Genomic DNA, 14,131 nt, shown 5'->3' on the forward strand with positions numbered 1-14,131 from the left:
AATATTAAGTTTCAACATTTCCCTCGTTCAGAGACTCATAGTTAAATTTGATTTTGAACATGTCTTCCTTTGATACTTTCACCAAAAAGAGAGATTTTCACTCAAATTGAAAAGCATAAGATAAACATTGCAAAATCTGAACATATAATTTCCAGTTGTTAAATACAGAATTCGAATGCAATTTTCTCAAAAACCATTATAACTAGATTTAAAGTTTATCCCGAGACTTATGGTCAAATTTCGAGTAGAATATTTCTTCTTCCTACACTTTTTGTCTTAGGCAAAGTTTTTTAGGAGGATTTCAACTCAGATTGAAAACCTATCAACTTAACAATCAAAAATGTGATCACATAAATTCTACATGTAATATATACATTTCGAAAGTCATTTTCCCAAAAACTATTATATCTAGGTATAAAATTTATTCCGAGACTATAGTGAAATGTGGAGAACAATATTTCCTCCTTTGGTACTTTTCGTCTTAGATGAAGATTTTAAGGAGAATTTCGACTCAGATTGAAAACCTTTAAAATGAACAATCAAAAATGTGATCACATAAATTTTGCTTGTAATACATAAATTTCGAAAGTAATTTTCTCAAAAACCATTATACCTTAATATAAAGTTTATTCCGAGACTTATTTTGAAATTTAGTGTAGAATATTTTCTCCACTGGCACTTTTTGTCTTGGACAAAGTTTTTAAGGAGAATTTTTACTCAGATTGAAAACCTATAAAATTAATAATCAAAAATGTGATTACAAAAATTTTACTTGTAATACACAAATTTCGAAGGTAATTTTCTTAAAAACTAGTATGCCTATACATTTAGTTTCTTTTGAGACTTATAGTGGAATTTGGTGTAGAATATTTCCTCCTTTGACACTTTTTGACTGGGACAACGTTTCATGTTACTTTCAAGCATCTTTCTTGAAACAGGTTTTGTAGGAGACTTTCACATAAATGTATATGAAATACGATTTTAACCCTAAAATGAGCAATATTTTTAAACTTCTGGCGTTCAGTTAAATGTTAGAATTCTGATGTATTCTAGAACACATTTTACAATTTTATGGCCAATAATTTCGTGGAATATTTGGAACTGGTACTACTTAGATTAAACAGAGTTTTTAATCATTTTCGGAATATTTGGAACTGGTACTACTTAGATTAAACAGAGTTTTTAATCATTTTTCGAAAAAGCTTCAAAAAATATTCTTCGACGCACTTTTCTTCTAGCTTTAGCTTAACTTTCATAACATCATCGCTTATAGCGATTATATATTTTATCAGACCCTTGGCTGTCTTTTAAAGGGATTTCGAGTGGTCTTTGTTAAAAAAAAAACATTTGATTCCAGTTTGATTGACTCTAATAATGACATATCAGCCACATTGTTGTGGCCATCCAAAAGCTCCAATTTTCTGTTCTTCATTGGCCACTCATAATATTTAATATTGCTTTTAATGCACTAGAATTCCGTCTTTCCCTAGACCGTAGTTTTAAACGATTTCGATTTCCTAAAGGATTTGAGTCTTAATTGCTCTTTGGATACATTGAAATAAATTCTTTTATTTCAAGTGCTAAATCCAATTCTCAAGGGAACCGCAGATTTTAGTGACATATCGGTTATAGAATGAAGTTCAAAAGTCTCAAATGTTTACCCTTATTAAGTGCTAATGTCGTCGCGGTCTCTTGACTGTTGTCAAAAATTGATTTTCAGTGCAGAAATCACGTCCTAATTGGATTTTTGTTTGAAATTGGCCATTAATGAGCCACACAAACGACCGAAATCTACCAGCTTTTGGCTTTCTTAAAATTACGAAAAAGAACTGAATATTTATTAGGATTTTCTGTCAAAACGTCTTAAAAAAATATAAATACTACTACTTTACAATGTTCCAAGGGTGCTGTCTAAAAACTCCCAGAAAGAACCGAAATCTGTTTTGACTTTTATGATTAGCGTCTAATTTACAATTTCGTAAAGGTGACCTCAATTTGAGTTTTCAAGAAAAATGGATTTTTTTATAAAAAATATTCTAAACCTTCTACTCCGGGCCGCAAGCTTCCATTCCTCGTTTTTGTGAAGTTTTTCTCAAAGTCCCCTTCCAGAGTCCCCCAACGCCGTCTAACAACATTTCTCTCCACAATCTAATTTCTTCGATTCGCTACATTTACCACTATTGATGCCGGCAGCCTCATCCTCGTCGCCCTCATCACTAAGCTGAGCCTGTTCCCTGTAGGCTTGACACTGGGGACAATGCTTCTCTAGAAATTTCATGGACAAATTGAATGTATATCGGTGCCGGGTACAACGTCTTTACATTTTGTATTCCACAATTTGATTGGGATTTAGGAATTGTTCACGCTGCGATGCATCCAAGTGGGAGACGGTGCGCGACAAGGCGGAATTCGAGGAATTTACACCGCCTCCACCCGAGGCACCACCACTGCCCCCAATATTTGATGAGCCACCACTCTTGTGTTGTTTGTTATTGTTGTCATGTGGCTGGTGTTGTTGATGATGGTGATGCTGCTGCTGTTGTTGTTGCTGCTGCTGCGACTGATGCTGATAAATATCAGCCGAACTAATTACACCCACATTGACACCGGCCACAACAGGTTGTTGCTGATAGCCCGAATACTGGGGAGGATACTGATGCGTTGTTTGATGACTGGAATGATGATGATGCGACGACTGCTGCTGTTGATGCTGATGATGGGTGGCGGAGCTGCTGCTGGTACCATGATGACTGGGCGCATTGGCATACAAATGTTCGGTCGTTGGCTGTGGCTGTGTAGCTGCTGCACTGGTGGCCACCGACAAATGTGTGCGATGTGGCTGTTCCGAGTGTACAATGGTTGGGAACTGTTGTTGATGCGAATAATCAGCACTACTGCCACCGCCCAGCCGGGCATAGGAGTCATCATTGAGGCCCTCACAAATATCGCCATCGCGACGACGATGATGTGAGCTGCGTATACAGAGCTTGGTGAAGAGCCACACGCGGGCACGGTACAGTAGGAAACACAGAAAATGTACCACAAACACAAAGATGATGGCGCAAACGGTGACAATAATGGCCTTGCCTGGCTTCCTCCAGTCGAGCATGGGATAGATGGCTTTTTCATTTTTCCTGCCACACAAAAGAGAGAGGGAGAGAGACGTTATTCAAATGGTAATGGGAGATTTGATTGATTTGACGATTTGACTTACCTGTCGGTACCGCCAGCCAAAAAGTAAATGCCCGTGAATATGGCATAAGCCAGACCAATGCCAGTGGTGAAGTAGACATGACTCAGTTTAATGGGATGTCCGACAATGGCCAAATCGATAAGCATTATGACCGAATTCAAGACATGTACCATGATGTTCAAAGTGTCAATCTTGTGGACCTCTGCAAAAGACAAAAAAGGTAAGGGAAAGGGGTAAGAGTTAGTAAATGTACGTCATGGCAGGAAATGTCTCTGGCTCCTAGCCTCTCCTCCTCTAGAATAAAACACATCTACAATGTGACAATGTAATTACAAAAAAGGCTCTTTGAATTTATTCTATGGACATCTAAAGTGGCAATTAGCAGTATGTCAGGACCCACACCCAACCCACACCATACGTGTAGGCATTTGGGTGACTGTATTCATGCGTCAATTGGTGCTTTGTCTTCAAGTTCCGAGTATTTTTTATGGGTTACTACTACTGCCTTTTGTCCATGGAATGGCATAAATGTTTGATGTTGGTCATTGCCAGCACAAGATTAAGTTTTAAAAATAGTTTGTAACCCCTATCTCTCCCCATTCAAAGTAAATGACTTTTTACATTGGCTGACCGGCATGGCCATTAGAATTCTGCATAGGTTTTGAATCAAAAACACAGAAATAAAAACAATGAGATTTTAATTGGATTGGACTTTTACAGGATGATAATTGGCAAAGTGTTTTGTCTATCGGACATGGCAGGGATGCAAAACTATGATAATATTGTAATTTATATGTAAATGAAGGGGTTATTATAAATAACAAAAGGTTTGGTGTCAGGTCGGAAAAAAATGTGTACAACTTGTGCACATATCTTCGATGTCATACTTTCGACTTTTTAAGATATATGCGATTTTGAATGTTTATATATTTTAAATAAAGTAAATCATAGATTCGACCGATCTTCACTCTGAGATATTATTATTCAATCTAGTTACAGGAAAGAGTGAACTGACATCCCATATTTATATTTGGTCTGTTGTTGATAGAAATACAGAGATAAACGAAGTTTGAAGCAAATTGCTGACCTCTTACACTTATAATTAGATAAAAATTTGTCCCCTTGGAGGAGGTATCAGAAAGAGTGGGTAGGTATTCAAAATTTTGACTCTATGTGAGGGAGGCACTAGATAGAGGGGTCCGGTCTAGAAATGATGAAAATATAAGGGTTTGCAAAGTTTGTCAAAATCCGATTATTGTGTTACATATTTCGGATTTTATGATCATTTTGATTATTAAAAACTTTGATCATTTGTGTGGGATGTACCAGAAGGAATGGGGAGGAATGACAAGACCACATTTATTATACCCGATATCAGCTATATGGCTAGTTATACCCTCCGCCATATGGCTAGAGAGGGTATATATCATTTGATACGGCCAAAACGTGCCTCACTGAAATAACGGTTTTAGATCCTAGGTCTCTTTGGACTAAATCCGTTTCAGGACATTTGGAGTCGATTTAGCGATACCCGTCCGTCGGTCTGGCTGGCTGGTGTGCACGATAACTCTCGAAGGGAGTATCAGATTTGATCCCAGCTTGGTTCATCGTAATATTATTAACAAACTGAAATTGAGTTCGGAGATGGGCAATATCGGTCCACTCTTTCTGGTACGTCCCACGCAAAAGGTCGAAATTTTCAAAACAAAAAAAAAATATTTTACTGCACAGAAAGAGAAAGGATAATCTGATTTTGCCTCAAATTTGCAAATCCTAATATTTGCATCAGTGCTAGGCCAGGTGCGAAAATAGACAATATCAGTCCACTGCATGCAGTACCTCCGATTTTGTTCCAACTTTGAAAATCCTAATATTTGCATCAGTACTAGGCCAGGTGCGAAAATGGGCAACATATGGCCATGAAGTACCTCCTCCACAAAGGGTCAAAATTTTGAATAATTATAACTCTTATTAAATGCGATGTAAGAGTCCGATTGTCTTCAAATTACACACATCGCAATATTTTGATCTACCCAAGGACTGGTGTGAAGATGGGATATATCAAAAACATCCAGTTCTGGTACAACTCAATATTTTCATCAGCACAAGATATATTATAAATATGGTAGAGATCGGACCATTCCTTCTGGTACCTCCCCCACAAAGGGCCAAAGTTTTGAATAACCAAAAAATCATCAAATTCGAAATAAGCATTATGTTCCCTTCAAATTTATTATATCCCATTATTTCTACTAACGCGAGATCTTTCCAAAAACCCTATGGTACACCTATCGTGCCCTCCGTCAGTGACTATCATTCCAAATTTCATCATTTCAAATTTCAAATTTATGCAGAGTATTGGGCAAAGGAAATATCCTTTGCCCAATACACTGCATAAATTTTTTAAAACCCAGCCATAAGACACGCCTTTCAAAATTTCAAGATTCTACTTCAGATGCTTCGTCTGGGCGTTGATTCATAGTCAGTTGTTTCACTACACTTTTATGTAAATTGATTTCGGTTATGGCCCTCCGAGTCCTTCAAAATCCACGGATATAGCCCTATTAGTGCTTCAGTAAATTAAAAAAAATACTAAATAATTGAGACAATCTTAAACCGGTTACGAATCTAAAGTACCAATATTTGGTTCCTTAGGATATCTGGGGGATAAAATATCAATTGATAAAAAAACCTATCGAGATATCTACTATACATAAAAGCTTTCGGTCAGTAGGAAGCCTTTAAGAGTCTTATATGGATAGAAAGTATTTCGAAAGGCTTTTTGAAAGGGATTCGTTAGACGGAAGATATTTTAATAGTCTTTCGATCTAAAAAAATATTCAAAAAGCGGACCTTTAAAAATTTTCCACAGGCAGAATACTTGATGGACGCTCTGAGGGTAATATAATACAAAAGTTCTTATGTGGGAAGAGGACCTTCCATTAATTTGACATCCATGCACTAAATACCCCTAACTTCAGTGGATGGAAGACCTTCGGATACATACATATACATCTTATGATCCACGTGTCTAATGCAAAAATGTTTTTTTTTCAGATCTACAACAGCTCTTGCCATTTTCTGACAAAATAAGATGATTATGATCAAATCGCCTAAAATTATGCAACACTATTTCCTTCACTTTATTTCTTCTTTTAACCCTTAAATGGACAATTCTGAAGTGAATTACTTAACTCACTCACCTATAACTCCTATTTTTTTGGCATCCCACTTCCCTTTTGTGATTCTGGCACCTAATTTTATCTTAAGCCCCCAAAAATTATGCAACAAAAATTCCCCCTTAACTTACCCGGATCATGAACCAGCAACCAATAACACATCGTTATTATAAAAGCATAGACCGTCGCGCACGTATAAATTATCCAATAGAGATAATGCAACTTCGACTTTTTCGCCTGGCGCATTAACTCGAAATCCTCCCGTTCCACCATCATACCCTGCGTCACAATCATTGCCGCCAACCATGCCTGTACCGTACAAAACAACAGCCCCCAATGGGTTAGATATATCCACCATTTGGCATAGTGATTTTCGAAATGTTCATCCGTTCGACCGATGTCCAGCAGCGAACACACCAACGCTGCCAAACAAATAATGGCCGTGATCCAGCGATAGAAGAGATAAATGATCCGCACCTGGGTATTGCGCTGCCACTGACATAGATAGAAGTTGTGGCGATGCACATGCTCCGGCGTCACGTCCGGGAAACAGCCCTTCCACAATTTGCTCACCATCATTCTTTTGCGCTGGAAATAGCTGAGATTGAACGGTATGTGATGGAACTCTTCACAGCTATCGTCGTGCTGTTGCGTCAGGGGTCGTGACGAGCAGCTGGAGATGGTGGTGGCCGCCGTGATTTGGTGGTGTGTGGGTGGAGGATATTGTTGGTACGGCTGTTGGTGTTGTTGTTGTGCCTGGTAGTGTTGCTGCTGCTGTTGCTGATGGTATTCCCCTGATGCTCCCAGTTTGTGTTCCGTTTTGGCGTGGGGCGACCTCTTGTGATGATATGTTTCCGTACTATCGCTGGCGTATGGCTGATATGGCGTCTGAGGATCGTATTTCTGTTCGGCTGGCTGTTGGTGGGCGTGGTGATGATGATGCGACTGATGTTGATGGTGGCTGCCGCTGGCCGCAGTCGTTTTGTGATGATAATGCCCGGTGACAGCTGATGATGGATCTGAGGGCGTGGTTGGTGGCAGGTCGACTTGTGAATGGTATTGAGACTCGAGATGATGTGACGGCTGTGGTGTGGACGACGTTTTGTTGCTGTATTTTGGACTCCCGCCTGGAGATAAATATTTCTCGCGCTGTTGGCGAGGCGAGGACGATGTTGTCGAATGGCGTATTGGCGATAGCCGATCGATGGGCGTGAACGGCGATAGGCCAAGATCACAAGTACTCTGAAGACTGTTGGTGCGATGGCGACGACGGCCTCGACCCACAAATTCACTGTCCAAATACCGATCACAGTCGATGATCGGCGAAAAACCACGGGCCCTCTGGCGTGTGTAATAACCGGTCGCTGAATATCTACCCGACTCTCGGCGCCTACTCGGTGGTCGATAGGCGTAGGTTTCCGAACGCAACGAGGCCGGTGGCGAGGGTATGTAGTCTATGGGCCTGGAATACGTAGACAAGTAAGGTTCGGTGCTCACTTGCAAATCGTCATCTAAAGGTGGTAAGAGCGGGGGTGGTGGTGGTGGAGCTAAGGAAGCTGCTGGCGGGGTTGGTGATGCCGCTAGCTTTAGGAGACTGCTACGAGTTGTGTCTGCCGCTGATGTGGCTAGGAGGGGACCCGTATGGGCTGCTGCCGGAGAGATGCGACCAAAATAATTGCCACTACCGCCGCCTAGTGGTGCCAGACCGCTGCCACTGCCACTCTGACTAAGGACTCCTGCCGCAACGCCTCCGGGTGAGCTATAGGGGTAGTAACTCTCTCCAAAACTTAGGCTGTAATAACCGTTGTAGCTGCTGTGACCGCCTAGACCCCCGGTGGAGTGGTGTTTGTAGTAACGATAGCTACGACCCAATGGGGTATAGCCACCGCCTGCTCCGCCTGTTAGAGCACCCAGGCCACCCAGTCCTAGACCCGCAAAACCTCCCGACGATCCTCCGCCTCCTCCGAGGTAGCTACTGACACTGGAAGCGAACGGATTTGTGCTGCTGTGTTTGAAGAGATGCGGCAGATGGGGTGTTGGTGGCGGTGGAAGGGGTGGTGGTAGGGGTGGCTGCTGGAGATGATGGTTGAGTTGGGGACTTAAAAAGGGATTGTAATGGTGTTGCTGATGCTGATGTTGTTGCTGCTGCTGCTGCTGCAGTTGTTGTTGCTGATGGATGTAGTTGTAGTTGTAATTGTAGTATGTAGGTGGCGTTGTTGTATCTTCTTGCTGACAAAGTAAAGATGAACGATGGGCGGCTTGTTGCGCAATGTTGTTGATGTTGTGGAAACAATTGTTGTTGTAATTCTGGCTGTTACAGATGTTGTTGTTGCTGTTGGCCAAATTGTAGAACGACGACGACGGCGATGGCGCTTGTAAAAATTGTAATTGCGGTCTGTTGATGCCACTAATTGGCTCTGGACAAAAATAAAACTGAGCGTAATCCAATGTGATGAGAATGGTGATGGTGTCTTTGAGTTCCGGGGCCGGGCAGGATGATCAAACTATATATTGTATATAATTGGTGTAAAACAATTCACAATTAATGGAACTTGGGAGCGTAACAGGTTGGAGGATTCGCAATAAAACGATCGAGGCGTTAAGTTGTCAACTTTGATTTGCTATTTTAGTTGTTGTTGGGGGAAAATATTTTGTTTTTTTTTTGTTTTTTGGGTACCCAACACAAAGTTCTCACATAAATCAAATCTTCTATCTAAATTTTCCGTCTATATATGTAGGTAAATACTGCACAATTTGGCAATGTTGTTGAGCTCTTAGTGTAATCTGAAAAAGAAAAGAGAGATAAAGTAAATATTAGAAAGTGGAAATGTAAGGTGTTTTGGTCATAAATAATTTATCGAAATTTCCAAAATTATTAGGAATATTTTTCAATATTCTGCTTGGAAAGTTCTAAGATATTCTATATAAAGGAATCCTAAATAAAAAGAACTTTAGACAAGAAGTAATTAGCCATATGACTAAAATTAATCTCAGCCATATGGCTAGAGAGGCGAAAATGTGCCTCATCGAAATAACGGTTTTAGGCCCTATGTCTCTTTGGACCAAATTTGTTTCAGGACACTTGTAGTCGATTTAGCGATGTCCTTCCGTCCGTCAATATATCTGGCGCGCCTGGTAACTCTCAAAGGGAGTTTCCAACTTGGTACATCGTAATATTATTATTAAACTTAGATCGAGTTCGGAGATCGGCAATATCGGTCCACTCCTTCTGTTATATCCTGCACAAAAAGTCGGAATTTTACAAAAAAAAAATATTTTATTGCACAGTAAGAGAAGGGACAATCCAATTTTGCTCCAACTTTGCAAATCCTCAAAATTTTGAAATTCCATGAAGCTCATAAAACGGGAAATTAACATCCGATTCTATTCAGAATTGGCACAACTCAATATTTTTATCATCACAAGTTCTGTTATAAAGATGGTAGAGATAGGATCATTCCTTTTGGTACCTCCCCACAAAGGGTCAAAGTTTTGAATAAACCAAAACGATCATAAAATCCGAAATAAAATTCCGGTTTTCTTCAGATTTCACACATCCCATTATTTCTGCTCACATAAGATCTACTGTGAAGATGGAATATATTGGCCCACTCCTTTTTAACACTCATTAGTTTCTCTGAAAGTTATCCAAATTTAAGTTATTTTTAAAAATCTATGTTAAGGTTTCTTGGATAAAATCGTCCTCCTTGGAAAAGTATTTAAGAATCCACGTTTGAAAGAAAAAATCATTAAAACTCTACGTCGAGGCATGGCAAAATCTTGGGAAAAATACCCTCGGAAAAATTCTCAAAAATCCATGTTTGCTTCTCGGAGAAATTTTTTTCAAAAACAACTTCCAAATAACTGGAGTTCGAAAAATTCTTAAAAAATCCATGTTTATGTTTCTTAGGAAAGTCTTTAAAACACCACTTTGGGTTACCCATTAAAAAGGTTTGGAAAATGTTCTCAAATTCAGGTTTAAAAAGCCTTGAAAGGGGGCTTGGAATATTTTCCCAAACATGCACGGACAATTTTCTTCTATAGGCTGTAGTATTCATTACGAACTTCAAATACCAAATTTTAAATAATTCCGATAAAAAATGTCGCTAAAATCATGAAAATACCGAATATCGAGAAGTACCGTTATATAAGGGCTATACGAAGATATGGACCTGCATACGAAAATTTTCTCATAGGTTGTAGTAACTATTAACACATCCCAATACGAAATTTGAAATAATTCCGGTAAATAATGTCGCTTAAATCATGAAAATACCGAATATCGGGAGGTACCGTTATATGGAGGCTATACGAAAACGTGGACCGACATGGCCCATTTACGAACTTAACCAGCCTACTGTAAAGTAGGCTGGTAAAGTTTTAGCCTTCTATCTCAATTCGTTTGAAAGATAGCGTGAATGCAACTGACAGATGGACAGACAGATAAACAGACGGACATCGCTAGATCGTCTTAGAATTTTACGCTGATCCATAATATATATACTTTGTTGGGAGGAGTTACAGAATGGCGGAGGGTATAAAAATTATACAAAGCCAGATTTAAAGATACCGGAAAAATACCCTTAAAATCCACATTTAGAATCTGAAAGAGACTTGAAAGGAGGCTTGGAAAATTTTCTCAAATCCTGGATAAAAGTGATTTGAAAATTCTTTAAAATACCATATTTAGAGAGCCTTAAAAATTATACAATTCAAAATTTAGAGATGCCGGATAAAATCCTTGAAAATCCAAATTTAGAGTGGCTTGGGCAACCTCTGAAAATCTACGTTGAAGTTTCAGAAGAGTAGCTGGGAAAAATCGTTTAAAATTCCAGACCTGGAAAAATTAAAAAATTGGGATAAAATTTTATCGAAGAATATCTAGAAATCAAAGTTAAGGGTCCAAAATTCAGCTTTATAGTTCATGAGGGAGCCTTGAGAATCCTCTCAAAATCCCAGTTTTGGTTTAATTAGCCCACCTTAAGGTGGTGAAAATCGTTAAAAAAAAGATTTTAACATTTTTAGGCTTTAGAAAATATTTAAAAAAACACCTATTTTTTGGGGCGATTTTATAAATAAGCGTCCATTAGAGAGACCAACAAATATTCAATATTAGGCTCCATCAGGGCCAATTGCAATAATCTAAGTTTGGCCTGTATTAAGGAGGCTTAGAAAAATTCACGTTTTATTCCCATTGGAGTGTCTTACAAAAATCCACGTTTAGGTGCTCTTTGGGAAATTAAAAAAAAATCTACATTTAGCTTCCATTAGGCAGGCTTACAAGAATCTATGTTAAAGTTCCTTAAGGCTTAGGCTACATTAGGGAGGCTTACATAAATTCAAGTTCAGATTCCATTAAAAGTTGTCATTAATCAAGATTACAAAATTTTAAATTAAGGTTCCATAAGGGGGGGGTTCCAAGTTTATATCTAATTAAGGGGCTTTAAAAGATTCAGGTTAAGGCACCATTAGGTAGGTTTACAAAAATCCGTGTGGAAACCACGTTTAGGCTGAATTAAGGAGGCTTACGATAAACCACGTTTGGAAGCCTTTGAGGAACTTACAAAATCCATGTTTAGACTCCATTAGGAATTCCTACAAAAATCCACGCTAAGGCTCATTTTAGTGTAAGCGTCCTAAAATGAAAACCCAAAATTTGGGTTTCACATCCATTGGCAAGGCTTACAAAATGTCAATTTTAGATCTAATTAAGAGGCTTTTAAAAATCCAGTTTAAGTCCCCATTAGTGGAGTTTAAAAAAATCCGTGTGAAGACCACATTTAGGATTGATTTGGGAGGTTTACGAAAAAACACGTATGGGAGCCTTTGAGGAACTTACAAAATCCACGTGTAGACTCCATTAGGATGGCATACAAAAATCCACGCCAAGGCTCCATTTAGGACGCTTACAAAAACCAACATTTGAGTTTCACATTTATCTAATCCAATTAAGAGGCATTTAAAAATTCAGGTTAGGGCGAAATTAGTGAGGTTTACAAAAATCAGTGTGAAAACTACGTTTAGCCTGAATTAGGGAGGCTTACAAAAAACCACGTTTAGGAGCCTTTGAGGAACTTACAAAATCAACGTTTAGAATCCATTAGGAAGGCATACAAAAATCCTTCATTTAGGGCCCCATATTTGGGTTGCATTAAGGAGGTTTTCAAAAATTCACGTTTAGGCTACATTACTCCATTTAGGAAGCTTACAAGAATCCAAAGGCATGCTCGATTAAGAAGCCTTAGAAAAAAATTACGGTTTAGTTACATTAGGGGGGCTTACTAAATTACACGTTGAGTATCTTTGAGAGAGACCTACAAAACTCCACGTTTAGGATACATTAGGGAGGTTTACGGAATTGCACGTTAAGGCTCCATTTGAAAGGCTACAAAAGTTGACATTTAGGCTCTATTAGGAAGGTTTACAAAATTCACGTTAAGGCTACATTGGGGAGGCTTAAAAAAAATTACCTTAGGCTTCATTTGGCAGTTTTGGAAAAATCTATAAAAAAAATCCATTCAGGTTCCGCTAAGGAGGCTTGAAAGCATCTTAAAATCCACTAAGATTGATTTCTCTCTTTTTTAATTCGTAACATCCGCAACGAAAATTACTTAATTTTTTAATTATTATTTAATAGATTTTCAAAATTATAATTTTAATTCGTAACATCCTCATCGAAAATTACTTGATTTTTTTTATTATTTTTTTATGAATTTTCAAAATTATTATTGAATAATTTTTTTTTTAAATGAAACTATTTTGAATTTCAACTATTTCCTGGAATCTGCATATAATTACAATGAATCCCACAACACAATGTGTGTGTGTATATATGTATATAACCCAGCACTTTTAACACAATAGCGCGCGAAACTCAAAACCTCTATTGTGTGTGTAAATCACTATCATCTCCCCCTTTCGCCCCTCCCGCCCCACACATTTTTGAATACATTGTGTATTGTTTGTCTATTAAATTCTATTCAAACCTTTCAAAATAAGAACTCATAAATTTCTTAAGATTTGTATATTACAGCCATAAGTAGAAGAAGTTCGTTCGACTGCCGGGTTGTCTATCTTTCCTGAGGTAGGAGAATTGTTCTACTCAATGAATTCCTTGGTGGGTGTTTATGGCAGGTACAATGTACTTCGTGCGTGTGTGTGTAAATATCCCACCTCCTCCTCCACCCCCCGAAAATACTATTACACAAAAATACAATGACTATAACTATAGTTTTGCTGACGTCATTGGAAGCTGCTGGTAGCTGGTGGATGTGCCAGCCAGCAAATCAGGAATCTTTTGGTGTTTGTATATTGGAGGTTTGTTTGCCAGGGTATTGACGTGTTTCGTCGTCCCTCCTCAGTGTGAGTGTGTGTGTGTGTACGTACATCTCTCTGTATGTGTGTACGTGCCATTCTTTTGTATACATCTTTACTGGGGTGTCACTTTTAAGATTATGAAAAGTAATTGATAATGTTCTCGAAGCTTTTGTAGCTCAATGGGACTATGTGTGCGTCCGTTTGTTTGTTTGTTTGCCTGTGTGCATTGGAACTATTCAATTGCATTCATATGTAAATTAATTTAAGCCCATGACACAAAGGTGCATCTTTTGTCTATGTGTGTGTATTCGTTTATTGCCAAAGGGGGGATTATTGAAAAGTGGCAACCTAAAACTATTATTTATTTAAATTTGTCGATTCTATAAATGTACGAATGAATGAGGAAGGAATTTAATTTATTATCAAAAGAAGAATTTTGAAA

General features: G+C 38.5%; 2 protein-coding genes across 3 annotated transcripts in view; one reads left to right on the forward strand and one right to left on the reverse strand.

Moving 5' to 3' along the window:
• Positions 1 to 14,131, forward strand: part of LOC101900142 (circadian clock-controlled protein daywake) — a 396,529-nt gene that overhangs the window by 317,025 nt on the left and 65,373 nt on the right. The window lies entirely within an intron of this gene.
• Positions 1,942 to 8,868, reverse strand: LOC101892411 (uncharacterized). Its single transcript, XM_005189519.4, has 3 exons — positions 6,504 to 8,868; positions 3,215 to 3,395; positions 1,942 to 3,134 (listed from the first exon to the last, which is right to left on the reverse strand). The coding sequence occupies exons 1-3, from the start codon at positions 6,949 to 6,951 to the stop codon at positions 2,318 to 2,320; spliced, it is 1,446 nt and encodes a 481-aa protein (XP_005189576.4). The 5' UTR covers positions 6,952 to 8,868; the 3' UTR covers positions 1,942 to 2,317.

The sequence above is a fragment of the Musca domestica genome, unplaced genomic scaffold (assembly GCF_030504385.1).
Source record: "Musca domestica strain aabys unplaced genomic scaffold, Musca_domestica.polishedcontigs.V.1.1 32, whole genome shotgun sequence".
NCBI classification, from domain to species: Eukaryota; Metazoa; Arthropoda; class Insecta; order Diptera; family Muscidae; genus Musca; species Musca domestica.